General features: G+C 41.9%; 2 protein-coding genes across 3 annotated transcripts in view; both read right to left on the bottom strand.

Annotated features, from left to right (window-relative positions):
* Positions 1–22764, bottom strand: part of LOC116220555 — a 46725-nt gene that overhangs the window by 17862 nt on the left and 6099 nt on the right. The gene's annotated exons all lie outside the window — the stretch shown is intronic.
* Positions 543–5059, bottom strand: LOC116220561. The gene is made up of 6 exons (XM_042707898.1): positions 4757–5059; positions 4108–4665; positions 2789–2857; positions 2566–2619; positions 2407–2460; positions 543–1089 (listed from the first exon to the last, which is right to left on the bottom strand). The coding sequence occupies exons 1-6, from the start codon at positions 4878–4880 to the stop codon at positions 1061–1063; spliced, it is 888 nt and encodes a 295-aa protein (XP_042563832.1). The 5' UTR covers positions 4881–5059; the 3' UTR covers positions 543–1060.

Raw genomic sequence — 22764 nt, 5'->3', positions numbered from 1 at the left:
AGAAGCTTATATTGTTCCTTATGCAAGTATAAATACACTTGCATTTATTTACAAAGTTTTGAGAAATAGGCATGTTTAAAATGTAGGATAATTAGTTGAAGGCAAGAATATGAATGAAAACAATATTAAACATAGAATATTGACATTTATAACAGGACAGGTATACACTATCATAATAATACGTTTAAATATAGACGCAAGTAGTGATGGTCGGTGTCCCAGCATATTTAATTAAGTTTGAACCTTTACATGTATTGACTGCTGAATTGTGATTGATTATTGGTGACCATTTTGTTGAGCAAGCCAAATGGAACTTCAAGAGTTGTGAGCAAATGTAGCTAAGTATAAGCATATGAACATATTAAAAATGTTACCGTAAGCGGTTCTTAAGATATTAAAATGTGTTAGTTGCAGCACCCCCTTATGGACAAAAAGTCATGACATTTGGCTTGCATCCAAAGAATGTGGTAGTGAATAATTCATTCATTTAAGTTTTTCATTATTGACAGGTCATTAAGAAGTCATGAAGAAGTAAATGTAAAGTTGCTCTGGGCTATTATAGTAGGAAATGGTTCGTATGCAAACACATAAATGTTAAATAATGAAAAGAAGACTATTTAGTAATACCAATAAGCTACATTTTCACTATTAACAATCATCAACAAACTATATGGTAATAGTAACTTTGTTATTTATTGTGTCCTGTTACCCACTTTTCCTGTGTGAAATTTAGTTTTAGCTGTGACAGTCACACAAACAGAAGTGTGAATCTGGTAAACCATGCTTAGAGACTTTACCTGCATAGGGGGTTAGTGTTGGAGCTGTGAGAAAATAATTAGTTGAAAACAGACCAATGTTTTTTCATCAACAGTATTGTTCAGTGCAGTTGACATACAGCACATAAATATACATACAAGCATACATACAGTAAATAGAAATCTGGCCATTGCAGAATCTGGTACATCGAATATGACATAACAACTGATCATGTATGTGTTTATTCTGTGCTAATAAATAACATATGATAATCATATAGTGTCTTTGTGTGATAATGGATGTATCACTTACCTGAAGCATCCACTGTGTACTCTGAAGTAAATATGATGAAAATCAGTCACAAAGTCCACTGTCAAACACCCAAACTGTCCAAAGTCATCCAAAATAAAACCAAGGTTGATAATCGCACATGTAAAGGATTCTGTCAGGGGGCCCAGACTTCTAAACAGTGCCCTTGTCACTGACACACACAATAATTAAGACCTTTGTCAGGTTTTTAATGGCACACCCGACACACTGGAACACACACGTGCATATATGGAGGCGACACAGGACACACACACACGCAGGTAAGCCTGAGATCAGGGTGAATTTAGTTTCTGCTTTTTCCCATCCTGGACTGTCCTTCCTCAAGGACCCCCCAGGAGCAGTGGGCAGCTTGTAGCGCCCGGGGACTAAGTGAAGTGAACTGTCCATCTTTGGTCAGGGATGGACATGTGTTCTGTTATTTTGCATGTTTTTTCTGTTGGGGTTCTTACTGGAGGAAACCCCTTGTGAACACGGGGAGAACATGCAAACTCCACACAGGAGCCAGGGAGATAGCCCACCTGAGCACTGTGCACTCTGGGGAGGACCTGCCCCCCAGAGCCAACAGCGCCCCATACGGGAATCGAATCCATGACCTTCTTGCTGTGAGGCGGCAGTGCAAGCAGTGCAAGCAACTCAGCCACCGTGCCTACCCACGCTAGACATTCAAGGACATATACGACTTCACATGTGGTGCAAAACATACATATGAAGCAGCACATGTCTGATCAATGATCAGACCAGAGGTATTTCCAGCTGTTGAAAAGATCAGAAGCTAAGTCAAGTTTGCCTGAGGCTTGTATTTTTTTTACATGACAGATTTGGCCGTCAGTTCACCATAGGCTTATTATTGGTGTCACGGCTATCTTGATTGGGTTTGGTATAGTTGTGTAATTTTTTTGGCAAGAACATAATTGTATACGTCGTGTAATACCCACGCTCAATGATTTATGAGTTTTCTTGAAATAGCCCATTTTCATCTGAGAGTGCACTTCTTCCAGCTTTGTGTGCAGCGCTTGATTACTCCCCTCTCCTCAGACATCGCAAATCAAGTTCAACTCTGTTACACATTCTGTCTGTTGTTCTGCTATTCACACCTCCATTTTCTGGGTGAAAATATTCCGAGGTAGGCTTAAAATATTCGGGGCTATAGCCCCACGTAATTGGATCTAATGACACCACTGGATCAGACTAGTTCTAGATCACTTGGGCCTGTGCCTTAGGGCCAGAGAATGAGCAAGAATTAAGTGAAATAAGATGATATTTTCCGTTCCAAGAACGTTTGATAATGTGTCATAGTGTGATAATGAATGTATCACTTACCTGAAGCATCAATGGTGGTCTTTGAAGTAAGGTAAAGGGTTGAACCCGGAGAGACTATAAAAAAGATCATTGTATCATAATTATATATTTGTGTTTATTCTGTGCTAATAAAAAACGTATGATAATGTGTCATAGTGTGATAATGAATGTATCACTTACCTGAAGCATCCATGGTGGTCTCTGATGTAAAGTGAAGGGTTGAACCCGGAGAGACTATAAAAAAAGATAATTTTCTATTTACATTTTTTCATTTAGCATTTTTCAGACATGCATACCAATTCAGAATGTTAAAAGAATCTTCATATCCACATTCAGTCATGCTGTGAAACAGACTAACTGGGCTGACTTTATAGTGTATTTCCACAAAAAGCAAGGAACTCACCTGTGGCAGTGTGTGCATCACCTCTTGTGGCAGCTTTGAGGTTAACTGAAGTAGATTGAGACCTTAAACCTAAACCGGAGGTTACAAAGTTCAACTACGATTAAATCAAAGGACTTTGCAGAGTAATGTGGTCTAAATGTTAACATTTACTGCAGAACGCTCACAGCTGTTTGTAAAGAGATTTGGCTGTTGTCTTATTGTGTTAACCATATAAAAGGTTTTCTTATGTCAGTGGGGTTACTTGATAATAAAACAGAAAACCATCAAAACTTACGGAAACCTAGAGGCTTAGGTTCACAAGTAAGATATAGCATCACTATAAGTCACAAGTAAGATATAGCATCACTATAAGTCACAAATAAGATATAGCAACACTATAAGTCAAAAGTAAGATAGAATCACTTATGCACATCACTGCACAGTGCACAATAACACTATGGCCGTGTCTATTACCGCCTACTTTACGAAGTACACTGCAATACAGTCTGTAGTGCACTCCATCGCCGATTAGTGTTGTCTCAAATGGAACACTGACGGACGTAAATGTGTGAGCCTTTTACCCATAAATCTGTGCGCCAGCTTCCTCTGGCCAACTGGAAATTTTAAACAAAGAAGGTGGACCAACCTCCGCTGACGGACGTATTTTGTATGTAAATGTACATCTTTTGGCGTTTTCTCGCTTAGATTTTTCAAAAGTTACCGAGAAATAGACACTGTAATATCAGATAACACAGTTATTGTAACCAGCAATAATGGTTTAAGTGATTTGCGAGGTGTCAGTCAGCCAACTTTCCAAACTGAAAAGCTGCCGAAAGGGCTCCTCCTCTTCTGCCAAGATGGCACCCGTTTAGGGCGAGAAGTGTCCATCGTTTCACACTGCATTTTTTTTACCGTTTTCAGTGCGCAATCCGGGTACTTTCAGTGCCCTGAATTCTGCTGGTTCTGTCAGTGTGAACGCCCTAAGCACTGAAAGGCAGTGTTTGAAGTGCACAAGTAGGCGGTAATAGCCACAGCCTATATTTTTGCGCCTCTGGGTAGATGTACACTCTGCGCAAAATGTTGAGTCTATTCTAATCTAATTTATCAACCGTTGTAGCATCCTTGGGATAATTCTTTGAGGACCTTTGGGATAGTTCTTTGAGGACCTTTGGGATAGTTCTTTGAGGACTTTTGGGATAATTCTTTCGCCACCTTTGGAATAGTTCTTTGAGAAAGGTTGATTTTGATAGATGAATTTTGCATCTAATGAGAAGTCCAAAGTGATTCCAAGAACAAGTTATTACTGCTGTCTATCCAGGAGTGTTGCAAAAATGACTTACCTGCTTCTGATGATGTTAAAGGAGTATTTTTGGTCCGGGGCTGGTATCCTGTTACAAGAAATACTTTCAATTCACAATAAATGCAGGATAATCTCTGATTCACTATTTTTACATTTTTGCTTTTTTGTTTTACAAAACTGCCAAGAACAACAGAACAGAATGTGTTAAAACAGACATCAGACAGACATAAGGAGTCATGTCTATAGTATGTATTTAATAATAAATTAATAATATTTTGAGCAAACTGACCTTGAATGGTGTGTGGGTCACTGCGTGGAGAGAGAGATGAAGATGAAGGTTCTGTGTTCACTGTATAATCACAGCTCACCTCTCTGCTCCCCACTGACTGCAGACGTCTGAATAAATCATTTTTGGCCACGAAAAAATGGCAGAATGATGCTCTCTGTATTTTAGCTGTTAAGTAAAAGTTCTCCCCATGTCCAGTATAAAGCTGGCATCCGGTGACATTCCAGGACTGCTTGGGTATTTCACAAACAATGACGAACTGCATGTCAGTTCGGTCATGGGCCACGCTTACCATGGGTTTCTGCAAATGATCTATAAGCAGATAGAAGGCAGGAATGAACTCAGAAATGCCAAACAGAGTGAATGTTAAGTGAATTAACAGTAGTGATGCTTCTTCACTCACCCAGCACAAACACTGAAACAGGAGAAGAGAGATCAGAGGGAAGAATAACACCAGACGGGTTTACAGTGTAGAAACATTCCACTGGAAGCTCTGAAGGTGGGTTTACATGTCCCCAGACTTTCATTTGTTCTCCTGTGAGGGTCAGCTGGCATGATGATGAAGGGTGGGTGTATGTTCCCACTGAGAAAAAACACTGAGGCACTGGATCCTGAGGGACTATACATCTCAAATGGACTTTGGTTGTCGGCAAAATTACTGAAGTAGATACAAACAGCTTCTGTCCTAAAACAAAAGTAATAATATTTGTCATTGTCATTGTCATTAAAGAAAAATATAATACATTAGTTTTAAAAAATAACCGATGTGTACATGTTACGACTTTAAAATTATTGTAGTCTTCCATAGATCTTTTGATTCATATTTACTTGTTTGTTGAAAGGATGTTTGACTCTTATGCTTGCATGTCATATTCACTAAGACATCTAAAGGGTACCTATCTTATTTTAATTGATATGTTTAATTCATATTTTGTAAACTTACCATGGACATGAGTGAATGCAAACAGGACTATAAAAATGAGATGAAAAAACATCAGCACAATTGTCAAAGATGAGCCCTGCATGTGTCATCATCATCTGTTAAAGACTTTCTGAATTCAGTACTCACAGACCACTCAAGCTGAGAGTCAATAGATAGTTAACTGAAAGTGAAGTATGAACTGTGTCTACCTATACAAAACATGCCAAGAACAAACCGAAGAGCCAAATGATTAAATGGAGAATAACATATAACACATTGATTTCTTACATAATACTGATGTCAAAGCATATTGGTAATATGAGGTATTTTGTTGTTTTTATTTGTTTTTAGTTGTATCTCAATAGTATTATACACGAACAGTTGGGTACAAAGTAATTTCATGAGGTCCTTGGATAACTCAACAGAAAACAGGAATTACTTACAGTTAGAAGTGATGACCCAAAACAAATAAAAGGATGGCAGAAATACTGTGAAAGATGCCATTTTACCCATTCACATGTTACTGAGAACAAACAACAAGTGTTGCATTAAATACTAATGAAATAAGGAGGCAGGTTGCGGACAAGCCAACAGGAAACCCACAACTACTTTGCAAGCTGTAAGTTAAAGTATTTAGACATGCGCAGAGGTTTTCCACCGAGATGTCCAACTGACCGACCAAGATCTCAACTTAGCGACCGAGATCTGCAATAATGTATCGCAATAACAGTACTTGAACTTTTCTGCATTGCAGTTTGGCACAAATTGAAAAACATCCCACATCATTAACAATGCTTGATTTTTTCTGCACTGCAATTTGGCACAAATTGTAAAAAAAGAAATAACTATGCTCGAATGCCTTTGCACTGCAATTCATTGTGATTGTGTTATATATTTCAGACAGGCTGAGACAGACCAGACCGGCTGTCCCCCAAAACTAAGGAAGGCATGGACTAGTGAGGGAGCACTGTCACCCCTAAAACATCTACAGTGGCAGGAATTTGAATACTGGTGTAGGAGTTCACAATCTAAAGAGCATTATATAAAACTGGCCTCAATTTAAGAAGTTGTTTAAGCTATTGTTCTGCTGTGTGGGCAAGGAGATGGTAAAATAGTCTTCACATATCTGATGAAAACAGAGATGTCATCATTAGGCCAGAATCTGGTCAAAACTGTTTCTGGTCACGTAATCACTCACTGCCATCTTTCATGTATGTTATTTTATTGTGATGCATTTGTTTCTTATCTTTGTTATGTGTTGTGCCTTTAGTAACCTCAGCATAACCTGAGAAGGTTTTTTAAATCATATATGACATGGCCCAATGCAACACATGAGTTACACAAATACTACAGAATGTACAGTGGAAAATATGTCTAATTTAACAGCAGTTTTTTCTTACTCTTGAGAAGACAAAATGTATGTGGGTCCTTGAAGCTCTTTATAAAAGCGATGTTCTTAAAACAGGCAAGTAGTTGTGGGTTTTCATTAGCAGCCTGAAGCTCTGCAGTGAAACCCACTGACACTGTGGTTTTAAAAGCTCACTGCCACGGTTATATGCTCATATACTAGAACAGGGTCCTCTATTTTAACATGTATCATTTTTATTCAGTTTTACGTCTATATGAAATCACCTCAGCTGTGAAAATGAAGAGGTAGAATGAAATGGACATCAAAGGCCAAACACAGAAACAGACTCACCAGTAGGTGAGCTGTTGTGGAAATAGTATCATCACAACTGACAAGGTTACCACTATTGTATTCTTTAAAAACATTGTGTACATCAATATCACTTTGTGAGAAGCACGAATGAACATCAGGGTCATAACCTTGTTGCCTAGATAGAACTAGAGAGGAATAATATCTTGTCTATATTGATGTAAATTTCACACTTTTCCATAATTATCACACTGAAACATATTGGTGCCAATATTGTCATTAACAGTTCAGGAAAGGATATGCATTATCTCAATAGTCTCCATGGTAACTGAAGTAACTGCATGTCAAGAGCTTGAGGGCAAGACCACATCCTGAATGAACAGACCTCTGTGGGTGATGTATACTGTGTACTGGTGTTTATTTCAGGCTGCTGTACCTCATGCACCCCTCACAGTCAATGTTCCCAGCCGTCTCTTTGATGGTGCACATTATGGTGCAGCCCCTTATTTTATTGTGATGCGTTTGTTTCTGTGTGTGTTGTTCATTTAGTATAAGCTGAGAGGCTTTTAAAATCATATATGACATGACCCAATGCAAACTCCATAGAAAATCTAAAACAATATTTGATAAATGTCTGCTCTCCCATTATAGACAGATTGCAGAAGCCACACATAACGGTCCTTCACGATGGCTCCACCTCCATTGTCTGTGACATACCCAAGCATTTTGGTGATGCTCTCAGCTGCCAACTTTATACTGGAGATGAACCTCAGTTTTATCTCCAATCGAAGACATCAAAGAGTATATCTGGAGACCTTTCCTGCCAGTTTAGAGTGGATAAGGATGATTTATTCAGACGTCTGCAGTCAGTGAGGAGCAGAGGGGTGAGCTGTGATTATACAGTGAACACACAACATCCATCTCTCTCTCCACACAGTAAACCATACATCTTTACAGGTCAGATGCTGTATCACACTTACTAAAAGTGAAAAATAACTCAATGCTATTGCTATGCCATCTATTTTTTTCAACAGAATTAAGCCTTGTCACAAAAACAAGGTATCTATCACCATCACAGCCAGGTAGGCATCATGTACTGTATATTAGTGTGATGTGTTGTCATTGCTTACCCATGGAAAGTCCTCAATATTTCATGTCATTGTAAAACTACTTTTAGGATTTCATAATGGAATGAATCTAAACAACCTTTAAATCGAATGTCTCAAAATAATGAATGTTTAATGAATAATTTCAATTCTATTTTCAATAGAATTGTCATATAAAAGCAACAGCACCCATACCACTAGTTTTACCAGTAGTTTGGTATCTTAGTTATTTTCATATCATTATTGTTTGTATTTGAGCTTCTTTGGCAGTCTAGCTTGCCTCTGGTACATGCTGGGTGATTGAGTGTACTGTAACTGACCTCTGTGTCACTGTCTTTAGATGCAACATAGAGAAGTCATTGGAATGAAGAGAAACCCATTCCATGTCTCTCATTGCTAATATGTAATTAATTAGTTTGACAGGGTTAAGCCTTGTAACAACAACAACAACAACAACAACAACAACACCAGCAGCAACAACAACAACAGCAACAGCAACAACAACAACAACAACAACAACAGCAACAGCAACAGCAACAGCAACAGCAACAGCAGCATCAACAACAACATATCTATCATCCTCAGGGCCAGGGGCCCGTTCGTCGTAGGGTTGAAGCTAAGTTAATCAATTGGCTTTTTAGCCCGTTAAGATTAGCGAACAGCAAATATCGGTTCGTTAACGGCTGATCCGCATCCAAATCATGTGGTTAATTTCAACCAGGCTAAACTTATCATGGCATTTTTTTTTTTTAGATTAGATTAGATTCAACTTTATTGTCATTGCACAGAGTACAGGTACTGAGGCAACGAAATGCAGTTAGCATCTAACCAGAAGTGCAAAGTAGAAGAGTGCAGAGTATGTGCAAATGGTAATATAAATATAGATAAATATGGTATATACAGTATGACATAAGATATAAGTGGTATGAGCAGTAAGAACATGAGCAGCAATAAAGGTGATTAGTGCAGATGTGATATAGATATATGTAAAGTGCAGGTGAAGTACAGGTGAAGGTGGCAGTAGAGGTTATAAAGTTATAAATGAGGTAGGAGACATGATAAGATATAAGTACGATGAATATGGATGACAACAATTTAACATAAATAGATATATACAATGAACAATTTAGTGCAAATGTTCAGTGGCTGGAGGTAGGTGTGTGGCAGTCAAGCCAGGGTAGAGAGGGGAATACAGGAAGGAGTGTGAGGGGGTAGCCAGGGGGAACTATCACCGTGGTGCAGAGTTCAACAGGGTGACAGCCGCAGGGAAGAAGCTGTTCCTGAGCCTGCTGGTCCGGGAACGGAGGGCCCTGTAGCGCCTCCCTGAGGGGAGGAGGGCAAACAGTCTGTGGTTGGGATGGGAGCTGTCCTTCTCGATGCTGCGCGCCTTCCGCAGACATCTCTTGCGCTGGACAGCATCGATGGTGGGGAGTGGGGAGCCAGTGATGCGTTGGGCAGTTTTCACTACCCTCTGGAGTGTTTTGCGGTCCGCAACAGAGCAGCTGCCAAACCAGACTGAGATGCAGTTGGTGAGGATGCTCTCAATGGTGCAGCGGTAGAAGTTCACCAGAATCTGAGGAGACAGATTTGCCTTCTTCAATCTCCTCAGGAAGAAGAGACGCTGGTGAGCCTTCCTAACTATGGTTGAGGTGTTGAGGGTCCAAGAGAGGTCCTCGGAGATGTGGACACCCAGGAATTTAAAGCTGGCGACACGCTCCACCTCCGTCCCGTTGATACAGATCGGGGTGTGTGCGCCACCTTTGGTCCTCCTGAAGTCCATAATGAGCTCCTTGGTCTTCTTGGTGTTGAGTGCCAGGTTGTTATTGGCACACCACTCTGCCAGGTGCTGAACCTCCTCCCTGTAGGCCGACTCATCGTTGTTGCTGATGAGGCCAATCACCGTTGTGTCGTCTGCAAACTTTACAATGGTATTAGAACCATGTACAGCTGTGCAGTCGTGGGTGAAGAGGGAGTAGAGGAGAGGGCTCAGCACGCAGCCCTGTGGGACACCAGTGTTCAGGATGAGGGTTGAGGAGGTGTTGTTGTCTAACCTGACAGACTGGGGTCTGTTGGTTAGGAAGTCCAGAATCCAGTTTCTGAGGGTTTAGTGATCAGTTTGGAGGGGATTATGGTGTTAAATGCAGAGCTGAAGTCTATGAACAACAGTCTCGCATATGTGTTACTGTTGTCCAGATGGGAAAGGGCGGAGTGTAGTGCCGTGGAGATGGCATCCTCCGTGCTCCTGTTCTGGCGGTAGGCAAATTGGAGGGGGTCCAGTGTGGGTGGTAGGCATGTTTTAAGATGAGCCAGGACCAGCCTCTCGAAGCACTTCATGATGGTTGAAGTGAGTGCAACTGGGCGAAAGTCATTAAGGCTCGCTGCTTTGGAGTGCTTTGGCACCGGCACGATGGAGGTGGTCTTGAAGCACGTGGGGACAGCTGCTTGGGCCAGTGACAGGTTGAATAAGTCAGTCAAGACCTCAGTCAGCTGCCCAGCACAGGCCCTGAGCACCCGTCCAGGGATGCCATCAGGGCCAGCAGCCTTTCGTGCATTAGTCCTGCTCAGTGCAGCACACACGTCGGTGGAGGAGAGTGTGAGGGGCTGATTGTCTGTAGTGTGCAGCCTTGATGGCCGCCTCCTGGTTGTCCCTATCAAATCGTGCATAAAAGCTGTTAAGCTCATCAGGGAGTGATGCTTCGCCGGTTTGGGGGGAGGTGTTGGTGGGTTTATAGTCCGTTATGGCCTGGATGCCTTGCCACATGCGTCGGGGGTCAGAGTTGTTATTGAAGTGCTCTTCAATCTTGAGTTTGTAGCTGTGCTTGGCCTTTTTGATGCCCCTCTTCAGGTCGGCCCTGGATGAACTGTAGGCCTGGGTGTCACCTGATCTGAAAGCAATATCGCGTGCCTTCAGCAAAAGGCGGACCTCCCTGTTCATCCATGGCTTCTGATTAGGGAAAGTGGTGATTTGTTTGAGGGTGGTGACACTGTTGATGTTGGTGTTGATAAAGTCCAGTACAGATGAGGCATAGACGTTGATGTCCGTGTGGGAGTCCAGTGTGGCCTGGGTGGCAAACACACTCCAGTCTGTGTGTCCAACCCGGTGCTGTAGTGCAGAGTCTGCTCCCTCTGGCCACACTTTAACTGTCCTCACTGTGGGTTTCACACGTTTGATGAGTGGTGTGTATTTCGGGAGAAGAAACAAAGAGAGGTGGTCAGACTGACCTAGGTGGGGGAGGGGGACAGCTTTGTAAGCATCAGCCATGTTAGTATAGACATGGTCCAAAGTCTTGTCTCCTCTCGTGGGACAGGAGACATGCTGGTGAAATTTGGGGAGTACAGTCTTCAGGTTGGAGTGATTAAAGTCACCCGCAACAATAAAGGCTGCCTCCGGATGTAAAGTTTGTTGCTTGCTAATGGCAGCATGCAATTCCTTCATTGCCAGCTTAGCGTTAGCATCCGGGGGGATATAAGCTGCAGTCACAGCAGTTGATGTAAACTCTCTAGGCAGATAGAACGGTCTACACTTAACCATGAGGTACTCAATGTTAGCAGAGCAGTGACTTGCGCGTGCACGTCCTACTTCAAAAGGCAGGAAAGGTCGATCACCAAAACCATGATTTTCTAACGATATAATGGTTCTAAACCCAAAGAAAAGGGCTCTTTTTTTCTCCACTGGCGAGCAGGAGATGACAGGAACGCTTATGAAGAATACAAGACCATAATCATGGCAAAATTCAACACCGCCACCCCTGTGAGAGCAAGGTGTGTTGGGATGTTTATAGGGTGATATCTGTTGTGTCCGGGTGGGGGCACGCATTAAATAAGAAAGAAGCGTTGGAGAGGCTGATAACGTAACTGATATTTATTACTAGTACGAACAGGTAGCCCTGGCTCATCAGGAGCGCAGAGTGGAGTGCAGGCAGAGTCCATGTACAAGAGAGCGAAAGAGGGGAGCGCATCCCCTTTATAGTTCCCCCATGACCTGAAGGATCATGGGAGCTGAAGTGGCAATATGCATACACAACATTATCTATGTATGAATATCTGACGGCAAGTGTACACTAGTACAGAGCATACCGCTACCGGTTCGTAACTGCATGGTTGATAGTTCGAATCCCCTCACCTCCTTCCTCGGTGTAGTTTTACATTTCCTTGTAAGTTGCTTTGAATGAAAGCGTTTGTTAAATGACTAAATGTATAAATAACAAATGCAATACATTTAAGCAGTGAAAATAAATTGTCTGTATTTCTCTCTATTCTTATCATGAGTCCACCTTAATAATTTTCTACAATAATGATATGCTATGGTGTACTAATAACACTCATATAATTATGAGTGCTTTGTTCTCCGCATCACCGACACTACAAAAATGTACCACTCGCAAAAAAGTGCAAGACAGTCAATGTTCGACTGTGGTGTTTGCAATAAATGACTGGAGAAGGTCTTGTAAATGAATGATTCCATGTCGGCTGAATCGGTAGCGCTCATACAAGAATAATGGATCTTGGCGATCGCAAAGAACTCTCTCCCTCCGCAAATCTAACTATCTAATATGGCTCCTTGGTCAATGGGATCCCTCCTTTTTCCGGGGGTGTGGCAAGCTTATCCAGCTACACTTAAGATAGCCTGCGCTGGAGCAGGTTAGTGCTAATCGATATGTTACTATGGTAATTTATCAAAAGTTGCTTCCACGAACCAAAATGAGGGGCGTTTTTTTTTTATCTTAGCCTGACAATTAGCTCGCTAAACTGCTTAGCGAGCTACGACGAATACCCCCCAGGTAGATATGTATTTTAATGTATTAATAGTTGTAGTTTATGTATTTAGCAGATGATTTTGTTCAAAGCAACTTACAACACATTGGATGAGAAGTAAAGTAAAAGCAACAGTGACAAAACTAAGCAATAATGCAACAAAGTGTGTGTCATTTATTTTTTGCTTTTATTTCTATTATGATAACAATGTTCTATACATTTAACAAAGCTATGATTCTATAAAAAAATGGTATGGTTGGCTTTGATGGCTTACAGTGGTGCTAGAATGTTTGTGAACCCTTTAGAAATTTCTCAGACTCTTTGGCCTTGTGGTCAGGGTGTAATTGTATCACCCTGTGACTGAAATATGCTTGACAGAAAGAGCCCTTATAACCTGTCATGTTTAGCCATAGCAACACTTAAATTAGCCTCCAAACCAACACCATAGCACCATACTCGGTAATTGTAATAGAACATCTAAGAAATACTATGCATGGATAATATATTACTGCCATTGTCCTCTTCATTATGCAATTCATTGGTGTGTCTACTCTGCAGTTTCAACCGTGACTAGTCCAAGGTCCACTCATCCAGCAGAGATTGTTCAACATTTGGTAAACCACTAATTTTAAAATGAAATATCATAGTTTATGATACCTGGTTTACAGCGAGTCCTTTACATATTTTACATCTGACACTGTCTCTGACTGAAGGTCACAGGACACGTTTGCCTGGTTTAGTGGGCCTCATCCTGTTGGTCCTCACTGCCTCATGTCTCTGCTTCAGTAAGTTGCTCACTTATTTGCCGTGTGACGCCCACCTGTGCCCCCCTTCAGGCTTCGCCCTGCCAGTGCACGGGAAGGACGAACCTGAGCCTAAATGCTTTATTGTCTGCACCTGTATTTAGGGTGGGGCTATAAAAGGGTTTCTCTCTCTCTCTCTCATTAGGCACTTCTTTCCGGTACTTGTAGGCACTACATTGATATTCTCTCTCACACGGGCTCTTTGACTTCTGTCTCTCACTTTCTTATTCATTTACCTAACAAATTGATACATTCATTCACCCATTCATGCACGACATTGAACATTACCTTTTTCATACCCCTATTTGGTTGATTGTTGACATTGGTATAAATAAATTCGTATTATTGAATTTAAACTGTCTTGTGTCTTGTCCCTCATTATGTGACGGTAACCTAACGAGTCTGCCGTTACATAATTTGGGGGCTCGTCCGGGATACCTGTTTAAAAAATCCGGATCATAGACTTTCGTGAGTTCAGGTGAGAACGTCTGTTTTACATTGGCTATTCGTAATTTCGTGCAGTCTCTGGCTAAGGAAGAGTGCTCCAGCTGGGCCTTGCCTTTCCTTCGGAGTACTGGTTATTGTTTTCTCTTTATTGTTTTAGTTTGTTATTTTGAGACAATCCTGGTCCGAAGTTGTTGTTAAATAACTCTGTCAGGGGCACGCTTTGTGCAGCTTGTCTGTAGCGAGTTCAGCGTTATCCAGTCGCCTCAAGGCCAGCACGTCTCAGAAGAGCTAGCTAGGACAGTTAGCTTATTTGGTTAGGTATTTAGGACGCCAGTTGACTGCCTTATTAGACACACCTTTTCAGTGGGAATTAGCGCCGGCAATCAATGGACGATTTCACCTGGATGCATGGGATTATTTTGGTTCGTGCTTGCGGATGTGGTGAGTTCTTTTCTTTTGTTAGTCTGTAAATTAGTTTACTGCTGTCTGCGTTTGCAGTGCAAGTTGGTTAACTTGTAGCTGAAAAACGCTTAGTTTGGAAGTTACTGTGCGTTGTTTGGAGGTGTCTCCGTTGGCTTGTTTGTTCTCAGTAACTTTGCCCTTTGAGAAGCAGTAAACTGAGCTAGTGAGTGCTTGTTTGAACTTTAACGTTCTTGATGTTTAGCTAAGCTAAATATTGGTAAACAGTTATCTGTTTGTAGATTTGTGTCTACTTGGTTCTGGTTATTAGTTACCAGTTCATTGGTGTGGTGCACTGCTTGTGTATCACAGTCTGTTTGCCATTGGGTGTAGCTTACATGTGTGAAAGAGAACTAGTGGCCTAGTCTGTAATTTTCTTTGTGCCTCAAATTTTGATTTTGTTTTTGTATCCGCTTGGTAGCCCGTTGCTGTGCATGGTAGCATAGCTTGTGTTTCTTTAAATTCCTATTGTGGCAGAATAGGTAGCACATAGCTATACTTCTGAGTGAACTGGGTTTAGGGTTGTACTGGTTTGTGAGTTTGACTGAGTTAAAATGGCAACCCCTGAAGAATTTATTGCCCAGCCGTCTGAGGAGGGATTGTCTAATTTAACTAAGGTGCAACTCTGTGCAGTGGCTGAACATTATGAACTGACCTTAACTACTTTAGAGAAAAGCTTGAAAGAAACATTGTTTAAGTCTATAAAAAGCCAGCTTATACTTAAAGGAGTTTTGGAATCTGATTCAGATCAGTTACAATTTGAGAAACTGAAGGCTGAGAGGGAGGCTAGGTTTCTTAGAGAAAAAGAGATTGAATCAGAAAGGGCTTTAGAGGTTCGCAAACTCGAGCATGAGCTCCAGCTAAAGCGTATGGAGATGGAGGAGCGTGAGCATGAGCGAGAACATGCTTTGACATTAAAGAAGCTTGATCTTGAACTTAAACAACTGCCATCTCAGCCCCCCTCTCCTGCCCATCAACAACCTGGGTTTGATGTCACTAAGAATATTCGCCTTGTACCACCCTTCATAGAGAAAGACGTGGAGAAATATTTTTCTCACTTTGAGAGAGTGGCGACCACTCTTAAATGGCCCGAGAATGTGTGGCCTCTGTTGCTTCAGTGTGTTTTTACAGGGAAGGCGCAGGAAGTGTTTTCTGCTCTAGGTTTGGAACAAGCTATGAACTATGAGGATTTGAAAACGGCCATCCTTCAAGCTTATGAGCTTGTCCCTGAGGCTTATCGCCAAAAGTTTAGGAAGACCAGGAAGTTAGAACAGCAAACTTATGTAGAATTGGCACGTGAGAAAGAACGTCTGTTTGATAGGTGGTGCAGTTCACAGAAAGCAGATTCCAGGGAAGACCTACGGCAACTTGTCCTCATAGAGGATTTTATGAACTGTCTCCCTGAAGCTGTGGCTGTCCATCTGTGTGAACAGGAAGTGCAAAAGTTGCACGAGGCTGCTGTTCTTGCTGATAAGTTTGTGCTTACGCATAAGCGTGTACCTGGTAGCGGCTGGGTAAGCCATCAGAGCAGAACACGACCACTTGTTAACAGTCAGCAACAGTATGGAGGTGGAAATGATGCTCCACGCTCATCTCCCCCTGCTGATGCTAGCCGTCCTCCTTATAACAACACAGAAATCATTTGCAACTATTGCAAGAAGGTAGGCCATATGAAGTATGACTGCGTAGAACTTCGTAAGAGGAAAGAGAAAGATAAAGGGAAGTCCAAGAGTTTTGGCCTAGTGGCTTCCTGTGGAAGCACCCTGTCTTCTTTAAACGATACCTTGAGTGTTGGACATGTGGTTGCTTCTAAGCAAGATACATGTGAAGTTGATGCAGATTTACACTCCCTTTGTCACCAAAGGCTCTGTGTCTTTGCCTGATGGGCATTGTAGTGTGCCAGTACGCATACTAAGAGATACTGGGGCAGCTCAGTCTTTTATGCTGTCTGGTGTTTTGCCTTTGTCTGACAGCACTTACACCGGAACACATGTTCTAGTCAGGGGTTTTGAAAAGACTCCTGTCCAGGTGCCGTTGCATCGAGTTTGTCTCTCTTCAAAACTGGTCAAAGGTGATGTGGTGGTAGGAGTTCGTCAAGGTCTCCCTGTACCAGGTATTTCATTTATCTTAGGCAATGATTTAGCTGGGGGGAAGGTTTGGGGTAACACCGAGGCCGTCTCGCCACCTGTTGTCTCTGATTCGGTGCCTGAGGTACCACCAAAGCCTGATCAGTGCGCACGGCGGCATCCTGATGTGTTTCCTAGCTGTGCTGTCACTCGTGCTATGGTAAAACGTGGCCTTGATTCTGATTTGGTGTCTCTAAACGACACTTTCCTTACTAAACCTGATGTTTCATGTAGTGGTTCCTCACAATCACCTGTAGGGGAGCTGGAGACTACCAATACTAACTTGGACGACTCCACTGGAGGTGGTGATGACGCAGATGGTGAGAGTAAGTCTGTGAAAGTAGCGCCTCCTTTGGGAGTGATTAATGGTGATTCAAAAGTCACAATTTTGAGTTCCAATGAGCTTGAGCGCTGTTCTTTGCCTGACTTGTTTAAGGTTTCACGTGAAGAATTGATTAAAGAGCAATTGGTTGACTCTTCTCTTAAACCTTTATTTGTTTTAGCATCTCAAGAGAAACCTGAGGATGAGTCCTCCTACTTTGTACAAGATGGCTTGTTGTGTAGAAGGTATGTGTTCCAGAAAGAGAATTTTACCAATTCTTTTGTACAAGTAGTAGTTCCTTGTAAGTTCAGGAAAGCGGTGCTAGACCTAGCTCACAACGAAGTAGCGGGACACACTGGGGTGCGGAAGACCTATGACAGGATTGTGCGTCGGTTTTGTTGGCCTAGGTTAAGGAGAGATGTTTCCTCCTATCTGAAAACATGTCATGTGTGCCAGTTAACCGGCAAACCTAACCAACAGATTCCTGTCGCGCCATTGCAGCCCATTCCTGCAGTGTCCAATCCTTTTGAATACCTCATAGTGGATTGTGTGGGTCCATTGCCTCGCTCTAAGGCTGGACATTTGTATCTACTAACGGTGATGTGTCAATCTACACGCTATCCTATAGCATACCCACTTAGGTCCATTACGACTAAGTCGGTGTTGAAGGCTCTTACCAATTTCATGTCAACTTTTGGTATTCCAAAAGTTCTTCAAAGTGACCGAGGGTCTAATTTCATGTCAAAACAGTTTGCTAGGGCATTACGTCAGCTTAAAGCCAAACATAACATCTCAAGTGCTTACCATCCCCAAAGTCAGGGTGCCCTCGAACGTTTTCATCAGACGCTCAAGTCTCTGTTACGGTCCTACTGTGTAGAACTTGGGTCTGATTGGGAGGAGGGTCTCCCTTGGCTTCTCTTAGCAATTAGGGAGGTTGTTCAGGAGAGCACGGGCTTTAGCCCTAATGAACTGGTATTTGGACATGCTGTGAGAGGGCCAACCGCTGTCTTAGCTGATGAGTGGTGTACTGCTGAGACACCTGTTAATGTGTTGGATTATGTTAGCGGATTTCGCTACCGTTTGTACGAAGCTAGAGCTGCTGCTAGACGTAAGCTGGGTAAAGCTCAGTCTAAGATGCAACGTCTTTACAACCGCAGGGCGAAGCAACGTAGTTTTCAACTTGGGGCTAAAGTTTTAGCTTTGTTGCCTATTCTGAATAGTCCCTTTCAGGCTAAATTCGGTGGCCCGTACGAAATTGTGAAATGTTTCAATGATCACAATTATGTCATTAGTACGCCAGATCGGCGGAAAAAGGTCCAGGTCTGTCATATTAATCTTTTGAAACCCTATTTTTCTCCTTTACCAGCTGCACCTGTTGGATTAATTGCCACCACGCCTCTAGGGGGCTCTAGTGATCCAGACTATGTGGTCTCTTCGGTGGATAACGGTTCTGAAAGTCTTGATTTTGTCAGTGAGGAGTCCAGTGAGGGCGTGAGATCCATCACAGGCGATCGTGGAAGGTCGTCTGCGAAATTCTGAGTTCCTAGCAGAGTTACCTTTACATCTTTCCCATTTGAATGATATGGAGAAAACTGATATCATTGGTTTGATTGAGTTTTTTCCTGCTCTGTTTCCTGATGTTCCTACACGTACATCTGTGATTGAACATGATATTGACGTTGGTGGAGCTTCACCAATTAAACAACACGCCTATCGTGTCAATCCTAGGAAGAAGGAATTGTTGCAGAAAGAAGTAGACTATCTGTTAGCCCATGATCTTGCTGAACCTAGTTTTAGTGCATGGAGCTCCCCCTGTTTGTTAGTGAACAAACCAGATGGAACCTTTCGTTTTTGCACTGACTATCGTCGACTGAATTCAGTTACAAAGCCAGACTGTTATCCATTACCCCGATGTGATGACTGCATAGACCGTGTTGGCTCAGCCAGATTTGTGAACCTCCTCAGTCCTAAGGTTCAATTTCAATGGTCTCCTAGATGTCAAGAAGCATTTGACAATTCTAAGTTGTTGCTTGCTTCTTCCCCTGTGCTATCTGCTCCAGACTTTGACCGTCCTTTCAGTGTTGCTGTTGATGCCAGTGAGAGTGGTGCTGTAGCAGTTCTGTTACAGTTAGGATTAGATGGAGTAGAGCACCCAGTAGCATACTTTTCAAGGAAGTTTAATCGCCATCAGCAAGTCTACTCCACAGTGGAGAGAGAAGCGCTAGCTTTAATCCTTGCAGTACAGCATTTTGAGGTCTACTTGGGCTCCTCTCCGAGTCCAATAGACATTTTCACTGACCACAACCCATTGGTCTTTATTGATCGTATGCGAAACCAGAATCAACGCATTATGCGTTGGAGCTTAATTCTTCAGCAATACCCGTTGAAGATTCAACATATCAGAGGCAAGGACAACATTGTGGCAGATGCGTTGTCCAGAGTCTAAGAATAGTTTTGTCTATCTTCACTGTGGTTAGTATCATACACTGTAGTATAGATACATACTATATGTGTACTGTCTGTGTCGCGTTTCCCTAGTCCTAGGGGGCCCCAGGATTTAGGTTGATGTGGCACAGGAGGTCTTTGTTTTTGTTTGTTTGTTTGAGGTTTACCTACAGCAAACCTCTTAGTGAGGGAGGTGTGACGCCCACCTGTGCCCCCCTTCAGGCTTCGCCCTGCCAGTGCACGGGAAGGACGAACCTGAGCCTAAATGCTTTATTGTCTGCACCTGTATTTAGGGTGGGGCTATAAAAGGGTTTCTCTCTCTCTCTCTCATTAGGCACTTCTTTCCGGTACTTGTAGGCACTACATTGATATTCTCTCTCACACGGGCTCTTTGACTTCTGTCTCTCACTTTCTTATTCATTTACCTAACAAATTGATACATTCATTCACCCATTCATGCACGACATTGAACATTACCTTTTTCATACCCCTATTTGGTTGATTGTTGACATTGGTATAAATAAATTCGTATTATTGAATTTAAACTGTCTTGTGTCTTGTCCCTCATTATGTGACGGTAACCTAACGAGTCTGCCGTTACAGCCGTGACTGACAAAAATACATCTTCAACAACATTACATGTTCAGTTACAGTAACTGCACAGGTAGTACAAATATCTTCTTATTTTTTTTCTTGTTCCTGCCCAGACCTCAGCATACTACCCACTATAGAAGTAAGAAATCACCACACACCCACCTCTAATCCCTTTAATAACACATACTACAATAACACAAATGTCAGGGATGTGTTTTAGTTTAATGTATTGTGCTTGTAATAAATACACTTTGTTTATTCATAGGTGATTCTGTCAGATGTGGTCCAGAGGATGGCAATAATGATGTGAGTTATGAGAATGAACTAGTGGTGCTTATGTATTACATTTTATAATGTTGTTGTTAAAGACAACAGTCACTTACATCAAGGTCAGGCAACTCATCCTTAAGAATGAAGAATCACATCTATAAAAACATAGAGCTCTCACCTCTCTTTAAGATCAAATCCAATCACAGATAACACAGATCTACAGTGACATGCAAAAGTTGGGCACCCCTGGTCCAAACCTCTGTAACCATGAACAGTTACGTGAGTAGAAGATGAACAGATCTCCAAAATGCATAAAGTTAAAGATTTAACATTCATTTGTTTAAACAAAGTTAAACATTCTTTTCAACATTTTTAAGATGAATGTATTATTTTTGTTTTATACAGTTTTAGAGTTAAAAAAGGAAAGGCGTGTGATCCTATAAATTGGGTGACTGTAGTGTAATATCCAGTCTCACTGAGGCGTGGAAGGAAAACGGTTTACAGATACCGCTTACCGCTTTCATTTACTTTATCGTTTACTTTATTTACCTAACGCAGCAGAGCAAAACAACAGGCTTCCAATTCACATGTGTTCTCCCCAAAGATGCGCCAACCCAAAATGACCTTCCCACTGGGCACAACCTGCAGACTAGGTAACTGGAATTGGTGCATGAAAACAAAATATAAAATAAACAAGTTCTACTAATTCTTTGTTAATCTTCATTAACCCAAAACCGTCAAATATAAGGTTACAGGCACACCATGCAAAAATGTGGGCACCCAAAAAGATTTTTTAGCAAGTTCTTAATCTCAGCCCTTAATTAGCTTGTTCACAATCGTTGTTAGGAAAGGCTAGGTGATGCAAATTTCAAAGCTTTATAAATAATCAGACCTTCAAACCTTGTGTGGTAGGGCTGACTTGCAGCGCTGGGGCGGTTTCTATATACGCCGCCTACGCTTCAAGGAGTAATGCCGGTCGTTTGAATTGTTAGGCGTGTGGTGCCTGTGGTTGTCTGTAGCTGGAAGAATACAGGTAGGTTTATATTTATCCTTTTCATTACAAGGAGGATAACCTCACAGATCACTTGTATTTGTTTGGTAGTTTTTGGTGTTACGCTTACACAAGCGCTCGTTTGATGCGACAGTCCAGCGCATTTAACAAGCAAACATTCTGTCACTGCAGTGTTATGAACCTGTCCTTTTCTTAGTTATTTTCCCCAGCCAGTTTGGCCCACCCTGGTGGTGAGTTAATATTGTTTCAGTTTGATGCCCTTTTCCCAATTAGGTCGTCATTGGCCGACACCCGGTATAAAAGGCTTCCTCATTGCCTCACAGGGGAGCACGCCTGAGAGATCGCCATTTTGTTGGATACACTGATTATTGGATATAGCTTTTTGTGAACCTTCGGGCCTTTGGCCAACTCGATTCTGCTGGAACATCGCGCAGCCTCACCGTGCTGCCTGGCCCCAGCTTTTGTGGACTAGTGGGTCCTTTTGTTGCAGTTTGTGTCTGCCTTACCGGCATTTGCTTGCCCGTTTGGCGTCTTTGTTACACCTGTGGTCTTTTTGGACCCTTTTTGAGTTAAGGGTTAATAAAAACCACTTAGAACAACCAGCGGTCTCTGTTCTATATCAATCTTTTTTACTAACTTGTCTGTAGTTCGTAACATGCAGCTCCGTATTGAGACCTGCTGATTGCAGACTGCGCTGTTGCCTTTGTGGGATGGAGCATGTGATGACCAATTGGAAGACAGAGGGATGTATATAGTGCATTGTAAACCCCCCCCTCCAGTCATCACTTTTTCCTGGTCTTGATAGAAACCAGCCAAAACAAGTTTGGTCATATGTCTGTTAGCCACATGTCTTTACTGAAATAATGGGACTGTATGTGTGACATGAGTTGAGTTTGTAGAAGAGGCATTCCCCCACAGAGCTTTGGATTTGTTGCTTGTAACTTTCCCTGGTGCCGTGAATAAAGCTGCAGTCAGACACCTATGTTGCCTGAATGTTTTTATTACCACATTATACTCTCCCTTGACCTCTGCAGTACAACGTTCATTTAACAATACATTTCAAAACTATCACTTTGCTGTGTATGTAATAGCAAATATGTCTAATTTAACAGCAGTTTTTTCGTACTCTTAAGAGGACAAAATGTACGTAGGTCTTTGAAGCTCTTTATAAAAGCGATGTTCTTAAAACAGGCAAGTAGTTGTGGGTTTTCATTAGCAGCCTGAAGCTCTGCAGAGAAACCCACTGACACTGTGGTTTTAAAAGCTCACTGCGACGGTTATATACTCATATACTAGAACAGGGTCCTCTATTTTAACATGCATCGTTTTTTATTCAGTTTTACATCTAAATTAAATCACCTCAGCTGTGGAAATGAAGAGAGAATGAAATGGACATCAAAGGTCAAACACAGAAACAGACTCACCAGTAGATGAGCATTTGTGGAAATAGTATCACAACTGACAAGGTAACCACTATTGCATTCTTTAAAAAC

This window comes from Clupea harengus, chromosome 5 (assembly GCF_900700415.2).
Source record: "Clupea harengus chromosome 5, Ch_v2.0.2, whole genome shotgun sequence".
NCBI classification, from domain to species: Eukaryota; Metazoa; Chordata; class Actinopteri; order Clupeiformes; family Clupeidae; genus Clupea; species Clupea harengus.
The sequence above is the reverse complement of the archived record's forward strand: the minus strand, read 5'-3'. Positions and strand labels throughout refer to the sequence as shown.